The sequence below is a fragment of the Athene cunicularia genome (assembly GCF_003259725.1).
Source record: "Athene cunicularia isolate RWA chromosome 3 unlocalized genomic scaffold, athCun1 chr3_part1, whole genome shotgun sequence".
Taxonomy (NCBI): Eukaryota; Metazoa; Chordata; class Aves; order Strigiformes; family Strigidae; genus Athene; species Athene cunicularia.
In genome coordinates this window covers 61,232,006-61,259,995 of record NW_020799097.1, presented here as the reverse complement: position 1 = coordinate 61,259,995, position 27,990 = coordinate 61,232,006, and the positions used below count along the sequence as shown (strand labels likewise).

Below are 27,990 nucleotides of genomic sequence, written 5' to 3'. Positions count from 1 at the left end.
GGGGGGGGGGGGGGGGGGGGGGGGGGGGGGGGGGGGGGGGGGGGGGGGGGGGGGGGGGGGGGGGGGGGGGGGGGGGGGGGGGCTATTTTGCAAGAGCTTTTTGTTCTTTATGGTATTTTTCTTGTCCTTTGGATTTTGGAAACACCAAAAAAAGGGAAATTTTCTTACAGCTTGACAAAAATGAGTACCTGGGGCAGCATGGAAATGTCAGTGATACAAAGGCTTAAAATAATGGGGGAATTATTTAATTCTCAGAAACAAGTGTCTTAGGAGAGGGAAGAGGTGAGATTTTCTAAGGCACATACAGAAATTTTGGGAACAAATATTACTAATAGTTGTGCTTGGAAATCCCTTAAAACTTCCTCATAATTGAAGTAATTAAAGTAATTAAAACAAAAAAAAAACCCCACAAACTTGTACTAGTTAAATGTGGCTTCTGTGTAAGGAACGTTCCTTGTGATAAAGTGCAGTTGTAAGATTGGATCGTGCAGTATCTTCTACTTACAGATTTTCTTTCCCTTAAAACACTTTGCTACATGTTTTGTCTAGTCTGTTTGTGTTAGGACAGCCTTTAATCTAGCTTTATAGCTTCTGCTATAACTGGAATATAACATCTTAAATCAACATTTATTCTTGATGTAAAGACTCGGATAGGTCCTTGGGACTCTGCTGCTAAGTCAAATTATCCACGCCGATAAGCGATGTCGTATTTCAGCTTCTAATCGCTTGTGCTCCTTAACCTTTGTATGTTAAGTTAGAGAGCTCTCCACATTTCAGTGTTCTTCATTTGTGTGTGGAGAAAGTGATGTTTTCACATCTCCCAGGAACACCACAGAAACCAAGGGGTGTCGCTGCTGGCTGTAGGCTACCGAGAAGCTGCCCCGGGCAACATTTAACTAGATATAAGAAATACACTGAAGTGTATTCAAATGATTTATAATCTGAATTGGGAAAAACATGTCTCTAAGTAAATAATTGTGTTTTATGTATAAAAAAATACACACCCTCTTTTTGCAAGGAAAATATATGTGTATGTACACACACATACATGCATTATCTGTTTATGTAAATATACAAGTGGAAAATGTGTGTCTGTGTATATGTGTATGTCTGCATTTAAATTGCAGACACACCCACAATTATTTGTTACAGATAAAAATTTTCTATCCTTGTCGAAGTTAGTAGTACACCTGGAGTAAATAATCTGCATTTACTCCTGTGTAATTCAGCCAGTTTAATTGGAATTGTACCAGGAACTGCGTGGAGCTTCTTGAGACTGACCATATGAGTGAGATCCAGGCTTCCTATCAATGACTTCATGCTAATCTGCTGTGTAGGTAAAAAAAAAAAAAAAAAAAATTGGTAAATGAATTACAAACAGACTGCTCACGGGGCAGCAACTGAACTTACTGATCCCAGCTATTTTAGGAACTTCTTGCAACCACTTGGTTGCTGTCGCTGTACCATTTCTGTGGATATATTTTCATTTGAGGCCAGTCCCAAGATTAGATCAGTCAACTGGACTACTCTCAAGGTGTTCTCATAAGGAGCAGTGATGCTTTCAGACTCCTGCTTTGTGTTAAGTTTTCTGTGGGTGGGCTCTGGTTTTCCCTAACATAAGAGCATAGTGAGATCTTTGCCTGAAACTCAAGCTGAAATTTATTTGAGGTTGCAAAAAAGTTTGGTTTGCTTATTTGTAAACTCATGGTCTGTTTGCTTCTTGCCAAATACAATGTAAAACCAGCTTCTTTTTGGTGGTAACATCTAGTGTGCGCTGGAATCATGAGCAGCAGGATTCCGTCTAGATTGAATGCAACAATAAAAAAGAGAAATGCTAACCACAGTTATTTTTTTGGAAACCCAGGAAGACATAGCTTGGTGCTTATTTCAGACAAACATTTTGGTCAGTTCTTTTGCGTACTGTAGCAATTTATCCATCTTATTTATACTCAGATAGATGCTCTCCTGCACCAACTTTCATCTTGGTTACAGCTTCCTGATTCCTTTGCCAAACTTGTCTTCAGCCCTGGTCTTAGACGTCAGTTTGGGTAGTTTGGGAATGTTCAAAACTCCGTGGGTTGGCTACAGACTGTAAGTGAGGACTAGTTTCAACATAGCTTGTTTTTCCCTCATTTCCCATTCCTGGCTTGTCCCTTTACTCAATTGTAAGTGTTAAATCGCTGCTGAAATGGCAGCGATCTCCTGGTTAGAGAAGGACAACATGTATAAATCACAGGGGCAGAACTGCTCACAAGCCAAGCCCACAAGGCGATTGCTGGACGGGGCCACAGTTTGAGAGTTATTTTTAATATCCTTGAGGTTGAAAGGTGCTGTATGTAATTTGGGATGGGAAATGCATATCATAAACAAAACAATCTTGCACATTGTAAAGATGTGGGGAGAGAGTCCCATAAACACCTGTTCAAGTCTGCGATGACAGCTGGTGGTGCTTGTGGGGTCAGGCTTCCTTCTGCAGCTGTGCTTATGTTCTCAGAGGAGAAACGAGCCTCTTTTCAATCCTTAAGAAATTATTCTCTCTGACTGTAGAGCAGCAATCAGAAACCATATATGCTGCAAAACATTTTTATTTTTTTTTAAAAGAGAGAGAAGTTAATGGACCTGAAAAACAGGATAACATGATTGGCTTCGCATCTGGAAAAGAACATAAGATAACTTGTACTGTCAGGAGTATTTTTCATTTTCCATATGTTGTTTCAACTTCTAGGTAACATGAAGAAGGAGATACCTAATTATTTGATGGATCACACAACTTAGTCCAGAGTCTAAAATGCCATTTTATACAATATTAGAAAGTTCCTGCATTCTCTTTGATAATTTTCACATGTAAACAGTTTACATAAACAAATTCTGAAATAAAAATAGCATATTGGTTATTATGTAGCATGAACAATAACACTTCTGAAACTTTGTTTTAAACACTTATTATTTCAGCAAAATAAGTTATTAATACTAGAAAAATATAGTCGTTTCAGCCTTATTTTCTCTTTCTGCAGTGCTTACACTTCTGCAGAGTTGATGTGAAACTTGAAAACTTTATATTCATTTAATGTATGATATATACTTTTGTGTGTATAAAAAACCAAAGAATCTGTATGCGAGTGCTGAATCAGTACATAAATCCATGTTGTCAGATTTGTGCTTGTGGGTGTTTCAGAAATTCAGTTTTAAGGACTTGATAATTATTGTAGAACTCTGCTGGGACTCTGTGAAATTCAGGAGGAATCAGTATAATCCATCCTACAAAAGACACAGGTTTTCTAGCTAACTGGTGGCAAAACCAAATCTGTGTAAAAGAGGTCACCATGTTAGAGCCTTCTCCTACCTGGTAGGAAGAATAAACTGTTCCAATACAAGGCACATTTCAGACCATCTGTGATAAATATGGAAGCACTGTAATTCTGTTGATGAAACTGTTGCACTCCTTTCTCTAGAGAATTAAATGAGTGAAACTTATGAATTTAGGTGAATTTTGTGTTACACTTGTTTGCCCCGAGGGAGTTTTGAACTGTATTTAGAAATCCTCAGTTCAGCTGAAGCCCAGATGCCTAACGTCCACTCTCTGGCATCTGGTGGATCCATCCTCCATGCTGTCCTCTGGCCTTGTAAGTCACTTTTCAAAGGCCTTCAGAGGTACCCGGCTTTCTCCTTTGACTAGACACAAGGACATAGGTGGAGTGTAGGCTATCCAAATGTGTTGGTTTTGATTGATTGCATTTGTACCATAGGAGCAGAACTTTAATTTATTCTTATTTTTCTACTCTGAAAGGAAGCACAGAGGTTGTATAAAGATACAGACATATATTTATATGGATATATCTACAACTAACTTTTTCTTACTTTCCTAAGATGCTGCTGAAAAGCATGTGGCATCACAGTTTGACAGTGTGTCTTCATTTTTGATAACCTCATCTTGTTCTTTGTGTTTTATACACAAACACGTGTCTTAAAGACTTATAAGCTCTGATGAATAAATTGAGCATAGTGTGTGTAAGTTTGATTTAAAATCTCTTCTGTGAACAGAAAGAGATCAGTATGTTTCCTTGGAAATGTGGCCTTATTTTGTTTTAAAGCTGGTAAACAAACTGTTTTCATGTGAGAAGCTGAGCAATCAAATTGTGAACTGTTCAGAAATTTTTTTTGTTACATTATTTGATTTTATTTTTGTGATGAACATCTGGGTAATTTTCAACAAAGGAGATAAAAATAGTAATAGAGGCAGTTCTTTAATTCCTGGCAAGTGTACTCACACTTGATTCCTCTAGGGCAGTCCCACTGCACTCTGGAGTTGTAGGATTTAGGGATTAAATCACCATCTTTGTCTTCATGGGCACCACGTACATTTGCTTCCCAGGTATTCTCAGCACCCTGATATTCAAGGCGGTTTCAAGGTGGCATGTATCAGGCAGAGGAAGTAAGTAGAGACAAGGAATTAATTACTTCACAGAGATTTTCACATGGGAAAGATTAACGTTAGTTGGTCAGATTAGCATCTACCCACAAAATAATTTAAAATGAGTCACTGAGCAAGATGTTGTTTAGTGTTAACAGCAGGGGTAGGCAGCGAGCGTTAGGGCAGGCAGGTCTGCAAGCGCCCGACGCAGCTCTCCAACGCAGCTCTCCCCCCACGGGAGCCGCATGGTCCTATCCTGGGGCCTGGGCTTTGAGACCACCTTCCCCAAAGTATTTGCTGCCAGCTACGACACAAGCCCCACACAGTGAGCCAGAGCTGTGACCTGTCTTTAACTGTCATCCAGGCGAGTGAAATAATTACACTGACAGTCACGTTATTGAGGCACATCTGAACTAATACCTTAATTACAGAACAACTTCTAGTTATTTTTGTGTTTTCCCTGCAGGCTCATGGAAGTCAAGGCTATATTGCAAGAGGTCTTTTTGGTTACAGCTGTGTCCTCTGGAGACTTGCTAAGAAATGGAAAAGTTCACCAGCAAAATATTAGAGTGTGCACATATAACTTTGTTTCTCATTTCTGAGCTTTCCTTCACAGTGGTTTCAGGCAAAGACTTTCAACCTGTTCACATGAGGAAAAGCTATTCTTGAATTTGTATTCCTTGATAATTATGTGGGTGCTTATTCTAATACAAGGGTACCTTCCTCCAATTTAGTGTAACATTTCAGCAAAGATATCACACTTAGTAAAAATGCACGCTTACAAGATTTTGTTTCTCGTCCATACAAGCTCTTACTAATTTTAAGATGGAAACAGATTCCATAGAGGAGTGTTTTCAGAGCAGGGATGGTATTTCTTATAGAGGTACACTGCTTCTTTCCAAGCTCTGATGCAGGGTTGAAGTGGAGCGTTTTGATCCCATAAAGTACCCATCTTCAAGTACCATCCCAGAACAGGCCCATTTTTTCCCTCTAAAAAGCAAATCCCAGATTCTTTCTCTGAACAAACAGAACTCATCAGTTCCCTTTCTTCCAGCATACAACTTCATGTCCCAGGCCCCTCTTTTGCTCATTTTTGGTGATTATTTTTCCATGTGTGTATTCTTTAACATATGTACTCATTCATTTGTAGTCGTGGGAGGTGCTGACAGGAAAAGAAGGACTCTTTTCAGTACCTTTCAACATTTTTGAAATTTAGATTTGTTCCACAACTGAAAATATCCAAATTGTTTCAGTAGTTTTGGCAAGGCAGTTAAATCTGAGTATTTTTATACTGCTAAAAATCAGTCAACTTTTTACCCTTTACTTCCTGGAAACTGCATCATGACAGATAATTTTATACAAATTTTCATCCAAATTAACATACCTTAATGAAATATTTGGGCATGCGGTTATTTGTAGATCTATAAAAGGCAGACCAGCTTGTGAATTCTGACTGGTGTACACGTGCTTTCCTGCACACGCACAGATTTCTTGGGGGGTGTGTGTGTGTGTGTGTTAAATTTAGGATTACAGATGCTAAATGATCCCCTAATGGATTAATAAAGTCTCTCTAAAAGAGAATGGAGGTCCAAAGAGCTACAGAAGTAGATGCCTTCTGGGAAGAGCCAGTGCTGCATTATTTTGTGAAGGACACCGCACAATTAACAGTGTCTGCCTGTAGCCTGTTCGGCATGAGGAATAGAACTATTAGTTAAGATCCCTCCTTCCCATCCCAAACCTGGCAGAAATAGCCTAAAACTCAAAAGGAGGGCGACCGGAGGAGGTGCCTCGGGGGCGGTGGGCAGCCCTTTCCAGGTGGCCAGGGTGGGAGGAGAGGGAGAGCCGGGTCCCAGCTGCGCAGGGCCGCAGGAATTTGGGGTGAGGAGGTTAATGACCCGGCATCGCTGCAGCCGCTCCTCCATTGTACTGTGCCTCCGCTGAACCCCAGAGGGGGAGCGTCCTCCTTACAAACAGCTCCGCCCCGCCAAAACTCCAACCTAACCCCAGCTCAGCACCTTTTGTAGGAACTGAGTACTTTTTGTGCTAGTTTAAGCCGTAGGGTTTCTGGTTCCAGCCTATGTTCGTTCAAGAGTTTGCTTTTTGTGGGGAAGTAAAAAACAAAAAAATAGTTGGGAAAAGAGGGAGCGACAGTATCGTTGATGTGAATATTAAGTGAAATTTGTTCTCTCTGTAATTTCTCCCAAAGTCCACAAGAAATATTATAAATTAGGCTTCCTGGTTGTTTGGTACAGCCTTTATTTCTGCAGTTATGTACAGGCAGAGTGTTCTTACAGTTTCTCAAGACACTCTTTAAGCTGCTTATCAAGGAGACTTGTGTTCTTGGAGACTTTTAATAAAAAAGAGTTCAGGGCTGCCTCAAATTTTTCATGTGATACAAAGCTCTGATACTTCAACATTTGATATAAAGATATCTTTTAAGGCATTAGGGGGCTTCAGTATTGGAAATAACTTTTAATTTAATATTAGAGTTTCATAATGGGCCACCTTTTTTTTTTTTTTTTTTTTTTTTAACAGGATTATTTTACAGATGAAAACAGAGTACTAAGAAAGGACCCTCAACAAGATTACCATCTGGAATATGCCATGGAAAACAGTACACATACAATACTGGCTTTTAGCAGAGAACTGCACACTTGTGATGCAAATGACAAGACAATAACGGTAAGAGGCTCTGGCTATATGTAGAGAGATGAAGTAATTAATTCAGGCCAAATGTATATGTGGTTATGAAGCTGGTTATTAAAATCTCTTTTTAGTAAAAGGACAAAATTAGAGAAATTCACTTTCCAAAACATCTGTTTGGTAAACTTAAATTAACCAGGTAAAGTACTCGTGTTAATTTTACTAGGCTCTTATATTTTAATTTCAGCTTTCTTTTTCATTCTACTTTAATGCATTATGTTCTCGAATTTCTAACGCACCATGTGAACACAGGATTGAAACAGGTACCTCTGGGCCGTCAAGTCCTGTATCCCGCAGTTACAATCACTCAAGAGTTACCAACTTGAGAATCACTTTTTAGATCTTACGCTAACTTGTAATTGATCTTAAAGACAGACTTTTTTACAAGTTTGGAGCAGACATATTAAAGTATATATTTGTTTTATTTCTTTATTCACAATCAAGAAGTTCAAGAGTTTTATGATAAAACTCTCCATGGTAAAATACTTTTAACGGTAAATTCTGTAACCCTGGGGACTGCTGTACTGTTTCCTAAACATAATTTTAAATTATATGAAGTTCATTACTTCTATATTGGAAAAGACAGATAGGTTAGAGACATTTGCAAGGCTTTCTATGCTTTGGCTTCTTTACTACTCATTTCAGAAGCATTGCTATATTTGTTCAACACGATTTTCATTATCTATGTTTTCACAATATATGTAATAATAACAATACGAGCTGAAAGATGCAGGAAGCCAACCACAGCTGTATAAAACACCAGATTTCCAGGCAGTCAATGTATCTATGGTTTTCACACCTGCTCCAAATTCTCAGTATAATTTAACATTCTGGGAAACTTCAGGATTTATTAGAGTACTTTGTCTCAAAAGAGATTATTGTAATCTGAGAATGGTTTACAGAGAATTGATCTATGCTGTGGCTGCAGATTGATTTTTAAGATGTAAATCTGTTCTGTAATTGAATGTCTGTCTTCTCTAGCATGTAAGGACAGCAATTCACAGAAGGTATCCACATCTTTACAGAGCTGAGCCTGGAAAATGTTGGGGGGAAACCTGTTGATTTCTGACCAAATAAAAGACATCTCTAGCAAATTTTTTTTTCCCATGTATTTAGATGGTTATCTCTTCGTGAGTTTGTTCTGCTGTTTGCCTCTATGATTTAAATTTGTGACATTAATGAAGGAATCTATCAGGGAGAGATTCAACATCTGCATATCGTCAATGAACATACCCTATGAGTACAAAACATTATTAATTTTAAAGGCAGAATTGTGTCAGTAGATGACTGCTCCTCTGGTGTACATTGTCATTGTTCAAATACAGCAACGTTTACATCATACCTATTGTAGGAATTACGTGAACTATGTAAGGAAGATTTTGTTCCTGTTCGTTATGGACTATTTTTTTGGGGGTTTTTTTGGTTTTGTTTATTTTTTTCTTTTTAGGAGAGCACAGTGCGGGTAATATGGGCCTACCACCACAGAGACATGGGAGAAGCAGGTCAAAATTACCATGGGTTGAATCGTGGTACAAAGAGTTTACGTTTACTGAATCCTGAGAAAGAAGAAGTCTTATCTGCCTCTTTGCCGTACTTTGACTTGACAAACAAAGACGTAAGTTACTCTGGGTTTTGGGTTTATGTTAAGATGGGGATAAGGTGGTAGCCAAAGCTTTGGACTTACACAATAGGGTAATGTGACTTTTATAATATTGTGTTCTTGCCCTTTTTATTAAGACAGGTGCCTGTACCAGACAAAGATACAACATATTGGTGCCAAATGTTTAAGATTCCTGTACAACATGAAAAGCATCATGTAACAAAGGTGAGTGATTCAGACTGAGCAAATTTAGAGGATCTCAGATAATCATTACACTTCAAATCAAATCAATTCTTGCACTTTCAAAATTTGTTTCACTACTTGCTAGAGTGAAAACAAAACCCTCTTCTCTGTCTTCACAAACTTGGGTCAAGTGTATTGTGTACGTATGCCTGGGACCTGACTCTGGTGTGCCCTGACCGCCAGCACGCACAGTGACAGAGCCCCATTCTTTATCTTCTACATCCTCTCTCCCTTAAGAAAATGAGGTTTACAATTTTTTCTGTCTGTAAAAATTTCTGGCAAACCCTAAGTAAAATTCTCTAAATCCATGCACCATCAAGTTTCTACTTTTATATGGGAATTTAATGAATTTATTTTTAAAAAGAGTAATTTTAGATTAAAAAGTAATTAAATGATGAAATTAGTTCAAATAAAGGGCCAGGTTCTTATTTGATTCCACTCACCTCTCTTGCAATGACCACAGTGGTTATGCCACGTTACATCATGTGAACACAGACTCCATTATCTTTGGTTGTGTAAAAGCCAAGTATGAAAAAAGGGATGAATGTTGTACTTTATTTAAAAATTAATGAAAATGTGTAAACATCCACACAAGGTTCAGCAGGATCCAAGGTGATTTCAAAACCAACATGCATAAACATATTTATAACACATTTGTTAACTTTTCTTTCAGTTTGGAGATGAAAACTTAAGAGTCCTGAGGGAAGATGGTTCTTGCATTCCTTCTCAGGAGCAATGTACTGAAGAACTCCTAAAAGAATCCTTTATCATAATTATTCTGAACAGCTTAGGATAGCACAGTGAGATAGCTCTGGCCTTCATTTTTATCTTTCTGTGAATCCATGAATGCTTTTGATTATACAGTTCTATTCCATTTTCTAGATTATTATTAGTCATATTTGTCCACAGTGTTCGGTAAGACTGAAATTTTAAATTAACTTGGAGAACATAACATGTGATCTCCAGTGTACACCTGAGAAATACCTGTGGTTATTGTGAAATACTGTGGGTTTCTGCACTTGATCAGAATGAAGAATTGCAAGGTCCAAATTTCTGCCTTCAGGTACTTGATCTTTAATCTATTTGAAATTTGTGACCGCTACTTTTACAGATTTGTATGTAAAGCAGAATTTGCTTGTAATACAGTATAGAGGTCAGGATACCGAGCTTTCTGCTTTCAAGTGAGAGAGCTTCAAAATGGTAGTATTGGAATCATGCCTTCCATGTTAAATTTGGTGGAAATTGTAGATACATGCTGTTTTACTAAAAAGTTCTCTGGGACTATTTATTATTTATATTTTCTGAATTTATTTTTTAAATGTTTTGCCTGACTGCATATAAGATTACTCTTTTTTTAAATAGAAAATTTTGGTTGGTTGAAGCGAAAACATTATTTTAGCTCATAAATGCACTAATTTTTCCAAATAGTTTTATATTCTTTATTTTTACAATTATGTATAAAGAACATTATAATTTTAGAAATTATATTTTGAAATCAGCAATTTGTTTGTTTGTTATGAAGTTAAAAATTAAACTAGCATCCTCATCTATTTTCCACCTTCAGAAAAGCAAACAAATTTCATCTTGCCACTTAAAAAATGTTTAGAGAGAGAAAAATTATTACAGAAAGAGAGAACAATTATGTAGGAACCCTTCCATAGCATTTCTTTTCAGGAGCACAACTTATATTTTCATATACATGACTTTTCTAGAAGGCACATAGAAGGTTGTGAAATTGTATCTGTGCTTTCTTGCAAACTGATTAAACATTTCCTAAAGCCTACTGACACAAAAAGGATGGGGCTTATGGCTACTCAGGAGGATATTAGCTATGCAAACAAAGATTGAACTTCACAAAGGGGAGGGCAGAGGAATTATTTGGCCTGATCAAACTGTCTGTGTTAGTTAAATGCTTACGTAGATGTTGATTCTGTATTCCTTCTGTAGCACCATTTTCACACAAACCTACACAGCTCGTTTTTACAGACAGAAAAAAAAAAAAAAAAGTTTAGAAGATAGTAAAAATTCATCTCTGGTATAATTCAGTCTACTTAAGTAGTGTATACATGAGCTGACTGGCCATTTCTGTCGTCCTGTATGATTTTGTGGAGCACTGAAGCGCAGTGCAGCTCTTGTTGGCCAGTGTGTGCCATCAGCACCATGGAAGTGTGTGCTTAGCTGTGCGTATGTGTACATCGGCTGGTGATCTGGAGTCTCAAGTAGGTGCAACAGTCACAATAAGAATTTTTTTCATACTGTTTTGCTGTTCACTGTTGTTCCTTTTTTCTTGAAAATTGCTCTGAGCACTTTATATTCATGTATGTTTTAAAATATCAGTTTCATCAGGAAAGCACAAAATTTTAATGATGGAAGCTCTCTGTGAAAGGATTAGACCTATCATTAAAGGTAGAGGTCAAGACTTTAATCACCTCTGGTTAATGAATGCCAGATTCTGAATCTAGATTCCAAATTAAAAAAGATTTTTTAACTTCCATTGATCATGCATTATTTTAAAAACCAGTAACTATATGCTGTTGGGCAGAACATATTAAAAGCATTTACAAATGTATTTCATAAATACCGTCTAGTGGTGCAACAGCTGGGTAAGTGATAACAGTTGGTCTTGGAGTGCATCTACAGCAGTGTTTTAGTTTGGATGAGAAGCACGGTTCTGAAGTGAATCTTCAAGTTATTCTTGGTTATTTCAGCATGGTTACTGCCATGGAGCAGTCATGGACTCATGAACTGAATGCCTTTGGTGAAACTCAACAGGATGGTGTGCACAAGGAGCACAACAGAAGTCCCCCAGGTGGAAATGGGCCATTGGTCCATGGGAACAGACTGGTCCTTGTACAAATTAAATATTTCTGATGCTGGGTAGTGAGGATATCCAGAAGACATCCTTTTTCTCTTTTGTATTTTTGCTTTTCATAGAAAAAACTGTCCCTCAAACTGAATGACTCTCTGGGCAATGAGCAGCTTTTTTTACCAGTGTCCCAGTGTGCTGCCTTTGCCCTCTGGGTAGCTCAGGCACGGTCCTCCACCTGATTGCTTGTTGAGCAAGCTTTTGATTCAGACTAAATCAGTGGGCTTGTTTGTGTTCTTCTGTTAGCACAAGATAAAAAAATAATTAGCATGAAAGGTCTCAAAATCAGTTGAAGGTAAATTATGTAAGACTTTATGCCTTTTCTTTCTCCTTACATAATATTTAGGCTGCTTTCCAACAACCTCAGGTAGTGAGAAACAGCATATTTTCATTGACTGTTCTTGATCAAGCTGCACTGCATGACATGTAAATTGTGCAAGAGATAAGATTGTAATCTTGTGGCCATCTCATAGGTAGAAGAAAGACATAGATAAGTAATTTCTCCTTATGCTGTATTTACCAATGAAAAACAGAGGTTCGCTGTGATAAGGGAGCACCCAGCCAGATTTACGACTTCTCTTTTTAATCTTCTTTTCTTTCATATCTCTTGAAACTTTTTCCCTAGGGAAAAGACAGTGTCTTCATACGTGTCCCTACAGTGCTTTCTGTTACATGATCTTCTCTGATGTCTCCAGGAACTCCTGGAGAAATAACTCATAATAACATTATGCCTGCTAAGAAATAAACAAAAAGAAGATTATTTCTCAATAGCTGGGCACAATAGTGATAAGAGTACCCAGATTACAACCAATACCAGGCACCAAACTGGTTTTGTGGCTCTGATGGAGTCAAGCTGCTTACCTGGCTGAGTGGTGGCTGCTTTAAAATTTGTTAAAACTTCTACAGGTTTTCCCTCCCATTTTTTGTTAGTGGAACCAATTACCAGAGTAATATGTCAATTTTGAAAATAACAATATGCAGAACAGATGAGAGAGATTGCCTGGAGGCAATAGTGGGCAACCATTTCTTCAAATCAGCTGTTTGCAGGATGGCTCCACAGTGGTCCTGGAGTGGTGGACCCTGGCTCCTTCTCATGCGAGAGAGCTCACATCACTGCCTAGATGCAAACTCCTGCAGCAATGTGTGCATTGGCCTGTTTTGCTGCTTTGAGCTTCAGGCTATGACATATGCCTTAGGCTTACTACCATAGGGATTTTTACTTTTCTCATATACAGAAGTCAGCCAGGAGCTTTCTCAGAAGGAGCTTTCTTAGAAAAAAAAAAAAAAAAGCATTCCATTTATTAGCCCAGACTTTCCAGAGATGGATTTAAGGTTATTTCTTGCTAGGATTTTTGCAGTTCTCTGTAAATAATCTTACTCTGACTGGTCCTGAGTGTGCCTCTTAATTGCATCCCTAAAGTAAGTTCACTGGTTTCACTGACTGGGCCTGGGTAAGGACCTCTGCTCTGGCAGGACCTCTCTGAGGGAGGGATCCACTGGTAGAACAGGCACACAGGCATGTCCATGCACTGACCAACTCTGCATGAAAAGGTTTCTGTCTCCCTGCAGAAGCCACGTCGAGGGCAGCTCTCTGGGTCTGGAGAGCCCTTGCAGGCACAGTCACTGCTGTGCCAGGGTTGGGAGCGGGCACTTGTGGAGCCAGAGGTGCTTACCCAAGGGAGCACACACTGAGGAGTCTCTGCAGCACCCCCCCTCTTGTAAATCATTTGTTTAAAAAAAAAAAAAGATTCAGTGGCAGCACACTGGAGTTTCTGAAATCCTTTAATTCTTGTACTCTCAAGATGTCTGTTTTTCAATGTGTGTGGATATGTGTGTGCTGACACATCTCTGACAGAATGTAAGAGTATTTGTTGATGACTTTTTTTCTGCCTACTTTCTGAATTTATTTTTGGCTTACCGTGAGCTGGCATCATACAGATGCTTACCAGTGACATGAAAGTGAAAATTTGTTCCACGTTCATGCAAAACACCTCCTAGTATTTTAATAAATACAGCTTTTGCTTCATCTTGAAAGCTTGTTTTTACTGCTCTTTTTACTTACGTGTCTTTCTACTTATCTACATATACAGCTCTTTTTTATTTCTGTATTTAACTTAAGTTTCAATACTCGAAGTCTTCTGTTAGTTTAATTCAATTGTACTGCTAAGAATATAACTGAATCTCCTATGGATTCATTACTATGGCTTCACATCAACCTCCAGTCTCCCATGTGCTCCACTGTTCTTTCTGCTGCAATTAGAAAACCTTAAGATACAGTATTTCCCCTACCGTCTCTAGATTTTCTGTAAATTCACTATACCTGTGGTCTCCCACTACACCTTACAAATTGTTTAATGCTGTGTGTAAACTTTTGAAAATTTACAGTATATACTGGTGAAGGAATGGTATGTATATTCTACATGCCAGACGTGCCATAATCAAGCTTTTCAACTTCAGTGTACAGCATGTCCATGCTGGTTTCAACACTCTGTAAATTTTCCTTCTGTATTTTCTTAATTTCTTTGAAATATACTGTGTTTTCCTTAGGGAAAGTATAATAGTTCCCAGGGCTTCAGTAGTAATAATCCCATAGACAAAAATATGTCAGACATTGAATTTCACTAATAAGAGCAGGAAAAACAGTTTATGTAAAATAATAAATACAATTAGATAGTAGGGTCATTTAGCTGCATCTGCATGTATTTTCTCTTAAGAATTACTCATTTTCCTATACTTCCAAACTTTGTGGGGTTTTTGAAGCTAGTATAGTCAGAGAAATACTGGCAGAGATTGTAATGTGGCTGTGCTCAAGAGTATAAAATACTTCAGATGCTGTAAGAAAACTTTTTAATGGGGCACCCAGTTTTAGAGGGCATTTGGTGTTGGAAATGAGTATAGTAGGTTGCATTTTGTAAGCTTTTAAATGTTTGGATTCCTGTATAAAGCACTCCTTTCGTGTTCATTATTTGAACCTGCTTATGAGAATGGAGCGAGCAGATTTAGCGCTGCTGAAATGGGGAAGAAGGCCCATGCTGGGGGTTAGGCTATGTGGTCAAAATTCAGTATCACTTAAGTACACCTCATGAATACTAAAGTAAACTCAGGCAACATATTAATGACAGTAAATTTTCAACCATGAAGATGGGCTTCCTCTCATCTAACTTGATTTATCTACAAGTCTGAGCCAGCTGCTTAAATGACCTTATAGTGGCAAAAATAGCCATTTGTATTGTATGAGAGGAGGTGTCTGAAATACATGAGCTGAAGCATTCCCTGTATGGTTCAGGCTCTCTCTCTCTCCATTGACAGATGAGAGAACCCAGATAACCAACCTGCATTAGATACATAGCTCTCAGATGGAGGAATCAGGGGAGACATGTCCTACCAAAATGGTCAGGGGAGAGAAGAGATTGTGATATGAGCAAAACTTGCAGAGTAATACTTTTTTTTTTTTTTTTCCTTTAATTTGCCTTTAGGAAAAATAGATTTTTCTCCACCACAACCCTGTGTAAGTTTTTGGCACTGAATTTAGGATGTGACTAATGAACACAGGCCAAGCATATCGCCAGAAAAAAACTTAATTATTTAATGTTAGCTGAGAAGAGTTACATTGGGGATATTTTTTATATAAGCACCAAAGTTTTCCACTGTTGATCTTAGAAAAAGGGAGCCTCTTTTCAATTAAAGAAAGGCCTGTATTAGAGCACACCAGCAGCTGCTAGTTAATCTTCATGTTCAGTTTCGGGGCAATCTCTGATAAGGAAATAAAAACTCCAAAAAAACTTGTTGCCAAGGGTAACTCTGCATTTTGACACTGGAATGCTTTAGTAATACCAAAGACCCCAGTGTGAAAATACAAAGGGACTCCAGTTTAAGAGACTGACTGATTGAAAGCCAGAAGGGCAGCTTGTAGCCTTCAGTACCTAAATGGGGGCACTGATTTTTAACTTGAGTGATACCAGACAGTAACTGGTGGTTCTTCTCTGGCTTGAATTTTTATGTTTTGCTCAATGTGATAACTCTAGCAAATTGCATCATGCAGCCTGATATAAACAAATGTTCTGTATTTTCCTGTATGTTCCCCTGCAAAACAGTTTACGCCTCAGTAAATTAGACTGGCAACAAAACGATCATCTTACGCTTGCAGAGCTTGTAAGCTATCTGCCCTTTGATCTGAAGGGCTGTCTCTCCAGCGCAAGCCTAAATTGGCCCATTAGGCTTTGCGGTGTTAAAGAATCTTATAACTGAACTGGCTGGAAATTAAAAGTTTCCCAAGCAACTGTCTCAGGAAATAATAGAAATACTGCCTTCTTTCATATTCTGCTAAATTGTTTCATACATTATTTCATTCTGTGATCAAAGATGAAGCTACATATGACCACAGATTTTACTGGCAAACCAAACTTTATATTTCTTAGTGGAACATATGATTTTGTGGTAGTCTTCTTTCATTTCCCTTGCATATATTTACAATAAGAGTACTTAAACTATGCAGGTATTGCTGGATTATTCATTCCATACTTAGTATACAAAAATAATTACGTCATTTCTGTCATCAACAGACTTGAACATCTCATTAATTTAATCCAATTTCTTTGATTTTTCTTTTTTAAAATTTAAACAACCTTCATCCATTATGGCAATGTATTGACTATGCCAGCACATGGTTGAAAAATATGTATTTTATGTGATTTTTCTAGTTAAATGGAAGTCAGAAGTTATGTAAATTCTAGTTACATACAAGTGTTAGATGAAAGCAGCCTTAACTTAAAATATGACCAACAGTGAGCATGGTGAAGGGGAGGGCACAATTTTTGTGAAGCTCGATTAGGTAGTGCACTGAAAAGATAAGAAAAACATGTCTAGGAATTGTCTGCAGTTAACCAATCCGCACTTCTTATAGCAAGCAATAAAATATTTCAGAGTAGAATTGGGCCTTAAGTGAGTAATTATAAACAATCTTTTGTGCGAATACCAGCACAGCAGGTTCATGGGTCGTAAAATCTTACTTGATGGGACTTGCACAGTGTGAGATGAGTGTCTGGATGGATGACAGAACAAACCTCGGTCCTACTGACTTCCTGGCATTGCTTCTTAAGATCAACTTTCTAATTCAGACAAGTCACATAGTAGCATCTTAAGCAACTTTTCTATAAGGCCACATTTAATTGCTCCAACATCATTTATATGAAGAAGAAATTTCATTTCCTATCTAACTGGTAAAAATATTTCTTTTCAATACCCACCTCTCACTCTGCAACTCCAGCATTAGAGAATGATGTTATGATAGATACCCTCTCCATCTCTGCTTCCACTTGCAATGCACAGTAGTTGCAGCTATATCTAGAGCATAGATTCATTGACTCCCAGGGGTAAAATGGAAGGAAAGAACATTAATAACAGTGGAAAAATACACAGACAATAGTCAAACAATATCACTCTACCACATCCACACATAGCATACACGACATCAAAATTCACACAGATGACAACTGAACCATAGGTAGATGGTGAACAGTTTCTCTTTGCACCAAGACTGAAGTCAAGTTTTACCTTGTATGAAAATAGTTTACGTCTTGGAACTAAGTAAAATACACACACAAAAAAACCCCAAAAAAACCCAACAACAACAACAAAACCCCCAACAAAACAGAACCCCATAACCTGGGAAAACATAAGTATCTAAACAAATTACTATAATCTGAAAATTAATGCTCTTCACTCTCCTTTCTCCATCCCCTCAATTCAGTAACCCTTCCATTACTGTTGCTTGGACTGGAACTGTGTCTCTGTTTTATGAAGTGTCAATTACACTTTTGGTTTCTAGAGAATTAATACAGTATAATTGTAATACATTATTCTCAAGTGACTTCAAAAGAACCATGTTATCTAAAAATGGCCCTTGTTGTGTAACTTTGTGGATGCTGTTGAGGGGTGTTGGAGCCCTACACAAAGGTACCAGAATCTGGCTTGGGGTGAGAAAATGTGGAAATCATAGTATTAATGTAGGCATTACCTAATCACACTTACTTTGTAAACCATCTCATGTTTGTATATTAACCCTGTAAATATAAATTTTCAGAGGGTTATGAGCAACAGTTCCTGAGATTTGTTCTTCTGACTAAGGAGGCTGTGTCATGTCAAAATTGAGCCTTGTGCTTATTTATCCCATGCTTTCCCTTCAGCAATCTTCAGGTATTGGAGAGTCCAGGTTGGTGACTCCTGTAGAAGTTCAGTGTCCAGATGACTAAGGTATTTCTTGTGTGTGTTCACTTCTGGTAATCCTTCACAGAAATTTGCTTTTCCTTGTCAGAAAACACTTTACCTGACAGTATACCTCAGTATGTATAAACCAAGAAACAGACACCTTGTAAATTCTCACACGCTCTGTCTTTGGGCAAAGCTGAGTGTTCACTCCCAAGCAGGAGGAGAAAAAACATAATGTTATTAAGTAACATGATTGAAGGGAACATTTTGCAGTTATACAATAGACTTAAAATCTCTTCCATTGTCATCTCAAAGAAATAGATAGACATCACTGCGCATGAATGGTGATTTAATGAACTAAAGGGAATACCTTCATTGACTTCATTATTGATACTATTCAAATTGTATGTTCCTCTTGAATAAATATAAACTCTTTATGGACTACCTATTTTGGCTTTAGATCTGAAACGTACTTGGTTACATAGGCCTTTATTACAATATTGTTTTCACAAGAAACTAATGATGTTGCTGATTAATTGCTGATTAATTGTTTGGAATGTGTCAACTACACTGAGAGACTCTGGCCGTACTGAATACCACAGCCACTCTGCCGGTGTTTCTGCTGCTTGGGAGTGCAGTGAGTGTATTGCCAGGAAACGTAACCAAATGGAACATGTTTTTTCTTGACCTGAGCTTTTTATCAGATTACTCCTCAGGGTTATACTTTTTAACTGTTACTATATGCATTATCTTAAATCTTCAGACATACCTCAGGCAGAAACAATGTTTTATGAATAGTTTTTTGAGATATACTTCTTTTGGATTTAGTCTAAATTGCTGCATGCCTTTAAAGTCTGAAACTCTATGAGTGGCGGAGTTCCAGCTGATTAATTAGGAGTGGACTTGGGGCAGAGAGAACAAGAAGCCCTAAACCCATTTTTAGTTCTCATTTTTAAATGTTTGGTTTTACTGGTTATTGTGTTGTTTGATTTCTCTTTCTCAATTAAAATATTTAAGTTGTTCTGCACACTGGCCTATAGAAATTCTGGACGTACAGTGTAATCATTAGCAGCAGCATGTGAGGACAGAAAGGTTTGTGTGAGTTTAGATATATAGCCTCCTCTCCAAGCTAACAGCACAGCAAGAGTAACTTTTACCTGACAGAACATATTCTTTTCCAATAAAAATTCTGCAGCTCAAAATGGAGCTATGATAATTATTTCTTAATGCGGTATACTAATGAAACTTAAATAAGAGCCTTCAGTGAACAACGTAGTCGCTGAGTAAACAAATCCTTTCTTTACACCAGGAACAGGAAATATCTGTGCCTTGAATAAGGTTTTCCATGTATGTGGTAAGGGTTTTTTCTCCACAGGGATGTTGGAATTTTTGTTATGCCATTTAAAATATACCCAAAACCAGTTTAACCCAAATGCCAACAATATAGCTTAAATAAATAAATAAATAAGCACTGTTATTTCAGTTTGGGATTATGTTCTGTATTTGAATCTCACTTTGGAAAAAAAAAACCAAAACCTTCCACACATATTGAGGACAAATCATGCAAATTTCAATGCCTTAAGTTTATGCAACCTCTATTTTTGGTCTGGAAAATTTCCATCCTCCAAGGAAACGTTACCTAATCACATTATGAGATTGAGGTGGGGATGGTTGCTGTTGCTTGGGCCTTTTTCTCATCTCCATTTCTTTTTTATTAAATTACAAGAGTTAAGATATGTCACTAACTGCACAGGTTATATTTTCCTCCAGTGGGAAGATATGAGAAATGTGTATGAAAATAATTAGGGTGAACATCTTCATGTTTGAAGGGCAATTCAAGTTAAGCAGTAATGCTGCCTGCTGTACATAGATGACCATCAGTGAATGGTGGCTTTGCTCTGCCTCCTGTCATTCACTCACCAAAATATACAACTTTCTAAGTAAGCAGCTCAGCATAAACTCAGAAGTACTTGGGACAGAGTGCAATTTAAAGGACTTCTTTAGTAATGATGACTGAATGTAGGACCTGGATGGTACAGTGAGAAATGGGCACTTAGCTGTGTACGTGCAAATGATACTGCTGATCTCAAGAAAGATTATGGCAGCTAGTCCATGCTAGACTGCAGTCGGCTGAATATCTCTTTCAGCTCTAACTATTTGGTGGCATTAATTTAATGCTTTCTGACAGATGGGGTGGTGTGGGGGTGCTGGTAGTGTGGTCCCTGCCTGACCCTGGGATGCCTGAACTCCAGGCTGAAAGTCTGCAGCAGATTAGTGTCCCAGATGTGACACTGGCCTAGGCAGGCTTTTGTACAGACAGAAGAGAGCTGTTAAACTGTTAGGGTTAAAATCCTGGTCTGCCCTGGGGTCATAGACTTAAACACCTACCCAGCTCAGAGGCATATTTCCAGCTCTTGAGTTTTTGCGCAGCACACCTCTGGGTTGTGTTCAAGCAGCAATGTTAGGCAGCAAATGACTGCTGTTTTTCTTTCAAAATATTTCTATGAAAATAAACCTGTATTATTATTGAGTTTTTTCTGGAATACATGGAGTTTTTTGCTGAAAAAGATCCGGCTTTATTAAACCAAGTATCCTAAGTATTTGCTTTTCTGAAGAAAAATCTAAAACCTTAAAAATTATGTTTTAGATAAATATTTGTTCATTCCACAACTAGAGTTTTGAAAAGAAAAAAAAAAAACACAGAAAAAAATCTTGTTGATTCCTAGGAAGAATACATCATGTCTACTTTTAAGAACATTTCTAAGGCAGACAAATATTTCAATATATGTACATGGTACACATTTGTGAAAGAAGTACAAAGACCAGAGTAATCAGTATGAAGGTAATAGTTCTTCCTGAGGATGAGTATAGAAGGCAAGAGACCCTATAAATTGGTCTTCTGCTACAAAAATTCTCTCAGGTAAACTCAGCAAGTAGTTTCACTTTTTTGGTCTGAGTTAATCAGACATGGCAAGCTCATATAAATAAAATAACGACCCACAGACTGAAAACTCTCTTAGATACAGCAGTGCCAGGACAAAAGTCTTGTGTCGAAGTTTTACTCTCAATTTTGAGACTGTAGAATAATGTTTTTTCCTGTGTCACCACCAGCTACATACACAAGGTGTTGTATCAGGCAGTGGCCTTATTTAGAGCCATCTATATGGTAATACACCATTCGAAAGTGTCTTTAAAATGTAAGATTAAGTTGAAGCTACCTTTTGAGCTGGAAAAAATAAAATCATATTCTTCATTGACATTTTAGCATAGAAGCATCACTGAAACAATATCAAAAGCCTGTTGCCATTTTCATATATAAAAATAAAGTCAGCCTTTTTGTTTTCTGACATTGTGGGCTGTATTTTCTAACAGGGACCCTATGGGGTCACTGTGGATATAGTTTACTAACTTTCATCATTCGCACAAGCAGGCATGAAGAACAAACCACAGCTGTTAACATCAAAGAAAGTAAAGCAAATAAAAAGGGAGAAAAACAGGAATAAGCACGCAAGACTTCCAGGTTTCTGGAGATATTTTCCATTGTAGGGAATCTAACTTCTTGGACTGTTTGAGCTGTTTGCATTTTTATCCTGTTTAATACATCATATATTGGTATCTTGACCCTGCTTATCAGCAACTTGAGACTCAAAGCTCTATTGTGTTACAATTTTTGCTTGTTTTTTTAAGAAACAATGACATGGTATGTTCAGTTTGTACAGTAGGTAAAGGGATAATAGGAAATAGGGAAGAGAGGGAGAAAAATAGAAGTTGAGTAACCCAGCACTGACAGATGTAAGCATTGTCTTTGTTCATGTGATGTCAGTCTGTTGACTAGACAGGGGCTTCTGTTAAATTAGCGGATGGAAAGCACACATCTCAATCTGTTTTTACTTGATAATAAATTGAAAATTTGTTATTCTATATTCTTTGAAAGTCAGTATTCTTAGAAGTGTAAAAGATTTGGTGTAATGAAAGGAGCTATGTAAAATCTCTCAACCTGCCTGATGAGCATGTGTCATGCTAACCAAACACCATAACTGTTACCCATACCTTTAGCTGCAGAAGTCAGTATCTTCATTTTGCTTTTGAATGTGGTCGTTTTCAATACCTCCTTCTTTGGAAACCCTGATTTGACATGGTAGTGGATTATAGTACATCTATTATTTTTTACGTCTGTTAGTGGAAGTCAGATAGGTTCACGTATGTTGGTGTGCTCTGTTAGAAAGATTCTTCACCTAAATTTTCAAGAAATGTAGAGAGGTTTCAGAAAGCAAATCATCATGAATAGTAAAACAGGAGCTTCTTTCTGCAGGTTTCATGAAAAGCAGGAGAGACTGTGTCTTGTTGCATGCACTTATTTTTTACAGCCCCAAATGCTTTCGACATTTTGATGTAGGATGGATATAGGCTTTTGTTCTCCAGGCCTCTGGCATTTGGGAAATGTCAAGCAGAAAATGCACTTTGCCTGCAGGGGAAGAAGTCACCGAGGTGCCCTGGTGGTGCAGTATCTCTGCAGGCTTATTTGCAACGTGGCAAAGACATGAGCTCTGACAGCTGGGTCTTCTTTACATGTCAGCAACAGTGAAAGCGTCACACATGAGCCTCAAAGAATGAGGTAAAAAGGAGGGAAACAGGTAGTTATAAGCATATTCCCTTTCAGTCTTCTTTCAACATCTTTCTTGACTCCCTTGCCTAAGAAGAGGTGGGTAGGAATTAGCAAGGACAGGGGAAGAAACTACATTTTGAAGTCACAAGTTTCCTCATAGTTCTTGAAAGTGAAAGGTGAATTCCCATTTTCACTGCAGCACATCTGAATTACTCATTCAGTTATTCGTGTCTGAAAGTGGCATTTGAGAGTCCACTTCACTATGAGAACGGAGTAAACAAGTCTATGTATGAATGAGAATCCAAATAAAAATGGTTACCTTAAGTCTACAGAGTTTATTGACTATTGTGTACTAAGCCTATTTTTCTTACTCTTTTTTTTTTTTTTGTATTTCACCATTTGTCCTAATTTACCACACTTAATTATATTTTCATAAGTATTCTTAAAGTTGCCCTATTTCTTGAGATAAATTGACAAGACAGTCATAGACAAATTCACAAGACAGAGTTGGGCCACTATTATTGTGACTGGAGACCTGCAAAAGTAGACCTTAGTTTAGTTTAGCTTTCCACTGTGTGATTTGGGGATTAAAGACTATCAAAGAACAAAAAACTTTATGTTTTAAAAGTTAAAAAAACTGGAAGCCTTGAATGTGTGCATTACACAGTCCACATTTTAAAAATTAATACCTATAGTTAGGGATCATGACTGATAAAGATCTGTTAAAATAGAATAACCTTATAAGAGATGAGCCCTGCAAATTGTGTTATCATTCACTGAGGCTGCAAGTACTCTGGAAACTAGGCCACCCTGATCTAGATATCTAATTGTAGATACCTGCTCTAGCAACTTACACCTGGGACTACTTATGTACACTTTAAAATGCATCAGTGATTTGCTGAATTCAGCCTCATATTTGAGAAACTTAGTCATTGTTCATCATTGTTTGTAAGGCTGGCCAGAAAACAAGAATTTTGTTTATTTGAAAAAAAAAAATGAGGTTTTGGAATTTCTTTTCAGCTTGGAGCAAACTAAGCTGTACAGATGCTGTTTGTAGAGTGTGAGAGAGGAAGAGGGAGGCAGCCTAAATAACTGACTTAGTCTATAAACCAAACTAACAAATGGCTGAGTAAATAGGGCAGCACTCACCTGGGATGTAGGATGGCATGTTTAAATCCCTGCTCCAGTTAATCGCTACAATAGAGAATGAGATAGTATTTTTTAATTCTCTGCTGAAGTTATTCTAGTAAGTAAATACAGTTAGCTATTCATTAGATCAGAGAACGGGAACCCAAAGTTTCTAGGGGGTCTGCTCCTATTCCTTCTCTCGTTTCAATCAGAAATGATGTTGTGAGCCTTAGGGACCTGGCCATTAAAATAGTTCCATAAATTTCTGGGAAATGAACAATTTGTGATTAATGATTTTTTTCCTAAGATTTTCCTAGGTTTTTGACCACTCCTAATATTTTCCCCTTTTTTTTTCCTCTCGTTGTTTAAAAGGGGAAAGAGAAAGGCATCACCTCTTTAACCAAGTTGTAATAAAAATATGTAAAAAGTGTAACTTCATTGCTGCTTTTTGTTATTTGTTTGTGCATCTGAAGAATATAATTGTTCTACAAGATGCATTGGAAAGATGCTTAAGGGTTTGTTCTAGTTTTTTTTTTTTTCTGTTTTTTTTACTAAAGAAAGCTGAACAAAACTGCTTTTTGAAGTGCTGTTATTGTTTAGGTAACTGACACTAAAAAATGATGACAGGATGTGAGTTTCTAATTTTGGTGATGTCCCATTGTTTTCAGGGGAAGTTGGTTTTGAAGTAGCGATTGTAAGCACAGCAGGTGCTGGGATCTTGTAGCGGCAGGCAGAACTATCACATGTTGGGACAAAAATACTCTTTTTTCTTGGTAGATACGGGGATAATATTCTTGTAACCATTTCCCTGACTAACCTATACATTATGTAGAGCTTCAGAATTCTTGAGTTATATACTGCTATTTAATGTATAAGCTGCCATGGTATGAGTGTGTTTTGGTTCTGCAGTATTGGGATCAATATGCAGGTATATGACTGAGCAGAGAGAAGGAGCAACAGCAAGCTGAAATGGATTTCTGAATCTTTGTCAGTCAGTCTGATATATTTGGGAATAAATTCTTATCTGGTGAAAAAATGGACTCTTGTCTCCTTCAAAAATACCTTTTACTTCCATAGGACAGTAGTACATGATGATGGTAACACTAACTAAAATAGGGATTACTGAGAACAGTGCAGAAGATCTCTTGTGAAGTACTTCATTCTTCCCATCAGAACAAAACTTTGGTGCATCCCTGTAAATTGGCATCCTTCCATTCACTTCTAAGAGCAGTGAAGTGGGTGGTTTTCAGTTGTGCACTTCTTGGACAGACATACAGGTACTCAGCAGCAGCTGGACTCCCCAAGAGCCCAACTTCAATATTATTTTTCAGATTCGTATCAGTGAGGGTGGTCTTGATATGCACAGGCTCTGTTTGCTTTTTCCTGTTCTTCCTCTTTTGTAATTGGTTTAGTGGCTTGAACAAAGTGCAGAGAGATAAATTTCTGGTAACAATATTGTGCTGACAATATTTTAATAATGTAATAAACTGTTCTTGCTTACCTTGTTCTGGTCCTCTGGTAGCTGGGGTTCATGTTCTTGCAAAACAAATGGATGCAACGTTAGGAACTGTATACATTTTTTGTGTCTTTCTCTTACCTAGTATTAAAAGGCAATACTGCATGGCACCCTACCCTTTAAGAGCTGCATTTCCAAAGCTTTCCTTTTCTTGTGAAAATATTAATGTTTATCTTATTCAACTTGAAGGTAGATATGATAGAATGGGATGCAATCTTTGAATTCAAAACCAAGGGAAAAACTACTTTCATTTCAGTACTGTTTTCTACATGCTGATATTTTGTGGAATATGATCTTTTTGAAAAGCAAAATAATTTTTCTCAGAAGTATTCATGTTTGCCCCAGGGATGTAATTTCTGACAGACATGATTTAACATCACCCTTCCAAATAGACAGTGAACACTGTTATATAGGAATAAATCATTTCAGCCTACCCTGAAGTTCGGTAGTCAGATTATACTGGGGGCACTCAGGCACCCCTGACAGGCCCTCCAGCTCATCACTGTCATAAACAGGCTGGAGCACCCAACCTATTAGGAATAACTTCATGTTAATAAAGTCTTTATAACTGAGCAGATTGTAAAATAATTCTGATTTCTTGTAGATGTCAAAAAAATTTAAAAGTCCTTCTTGAGCCGTTGAGGAATGTGGGTATACCTCCAGGCTCACCCTAGATGTACAGAATCCGTGGGCAGCTCTAGCTTGAAATAGTACAAAAGAGGCAGAAAAAGAGATGAAAAGTTATGAGTAGTTCAGACACCGAACAGGTTTATCTGAACAGACTTTCAGCTGGTTTATATCCCCTTCATGCCAGAATGTGGTTAAACAAGTATTGGGCAGGGAGAAAGACAAGTGACAGTGCAAGATGGGGATGGGAGAGAGAGACAAGAAAAATGGCAACAGAGGTTTCATCAAGGCATCAACTTCCTGTCCCCCATTGATGCACTTTGGCAATGAAGTTTTCAATGCTTGGGGTTACAGAGTGCTGAAGTAACATCTCAACCTAACTACAATCTAATGTCAAGTTTCCTCTTTAAAAATAAGTGCACCATATAATTTTGAGTTCTGTCTGCATACCTGCATTGAAATAGTCACATGTGAGATGTATTTTCTTTCTTTTTCATTTTAACATTGACAGGTTGAGCCATTGATCCAGAAAGGCCATGAGAACCTGGTGCACCATATCCTGCTCTACCAGTGCAGCAGCAATTTGAATGACAGTGTGCTGGACTACGGGCATGAGTGTTACCACCCCAACATGCCAGACTCTTTTCTCACATGTGAGACAGTCATTTTTGCTTGGGCCATTGGAGGAGAGGTAGGATGAATGGCTCTCTAGCATCAGTGGGGCTTTAGGAGGGTGTGTATCATAATGAAGCTTCCTCCTAGTATATTAGTGATTATTGAATCTGTCTGTTTTTAAGGGTGCACAATCACAGTCCAAAAATGCCTCACCACCAGTAACTCTTCAACTTCTTGTTGGTCTTTTAAGTATGAAATGCAATGCTCATCCTGAGTGACAGGCTGTAAGTACCAAAAATCGTATAGAGTTGATGCCTTAGGGGATGAAAGATGGCTTGGGAGCATGGAAGTCTGGTGCTGTATCAGCTTGTCCCATCTGAGATGGAAATACACTGCCTCCAGCAATGACAAGTATCTGCTACCTGTGGAGAATGACAGAATGAAAAGCATTCTCTGTAGGTAACTTCATAAAAAACACTGAGGCAAGACTTTGCAAATGAAGTTAGACAATAGATTTAATTTATTTTGTGCCTCACCAGGACCTGGTTACAGTGTTGTCCCATTCAGGTATACCATTCTCAAGTTTCCTACTAGACCCAAAGAGACATCATTTCAGTGTAGGAGTGATCCTGTGTCAGTGCAGAGCCAACACAAGGAGCACTTTGCTCATGGCAATGGGGCATACCTACAGAAAGCACAGTCTGATGCCATGTTGACCCCAGGCTGTGTTTTCAGCTTATTTCATATGTTAATTTAGTCTGCAATTAGTGTTTTCAGCTGACATAAGGCAGCATTACTGCCAAAAGAATCCCATCCCTCTTTATGTCCTTGATTCACTGCGTGCCCACACAAATGATGCTGTGGGTGCAGAGAGAGACCGGGGTGGCGATAGTTTCTAGAGCCTTCGTTTGCCAGCCCACAGTCCAAAACCATCTTTGAGTGCTGTGGTGTGAGGAAGCCAGAGCTGCTACACAGGCTCATCAAAAGAAGTTTAATCCACTATGAGCATTATCCTTGATGTATGCTTTGTGCATTTTCGCCATCGGCTGTGCTCTGACCTAGTATTTGTACTTTCAACTGTCTTAATCTAACTGAAATAAAAAAACTCATATAAATAAGTTATCATTTGACAAGCACTATGGAGACTTTTGCAAGGATGATCCCCTTGGTAATGATGTATAGAGAGGAACCTGACAGATCTGGGTTATGTTCAAGTTTACTGGAGTACTCACTTCACTTACTTCAGTTTGTCTTTACATAGAGGTGAAAGGATTTATTATATGAATAGTTCATCAATGTCCATCAAGCATCAGAAAGTTAAGATCTCAAATTGGACATTTCAGAAAGTTAGAATCTCAAATTGCATATTAAAATATTAGCTATATACTATAAAATTTTGCAGATTAATTCCTATAAAAGTGAATTTCATAGAGTTCACTTAGAAGATACTGGTACTTTGACTTGAGTC

The 27,990-nt window shown here is 37.9% G+C and overlaps 1 protein-coding gene across 1 annotated transcript in view; it reads left to right on the top strand.

The window, feature by feature from the left end:
* Positions 1-27,990, top strand: part of MOXD1 (monooxygenase DBH like 1) — a 65,947-nt gene that overhangs the window by 19,598 nt on the left and 18,359 nt on the right. The window contains exons 2-5 of the mRNA XM_026845511.1: positions 6,947-7,093; positions 8,562-8,729; positions 8,856-8,939; positions 26,419-26,598. Of these exons, the coding sequence (XP_026701312.1) occupies positions 6,947-7,093; positions 8,562-8,729; positions 8,856-8,939; positions 26,419-26,598 (579 nt within the window). The remainder of the gene's footprint in view (positions 1-6,946; positions 7,094-8,561; positions 8,730-8,855; positions 8,940-26,418; positions 26,599-27,990) is intronic.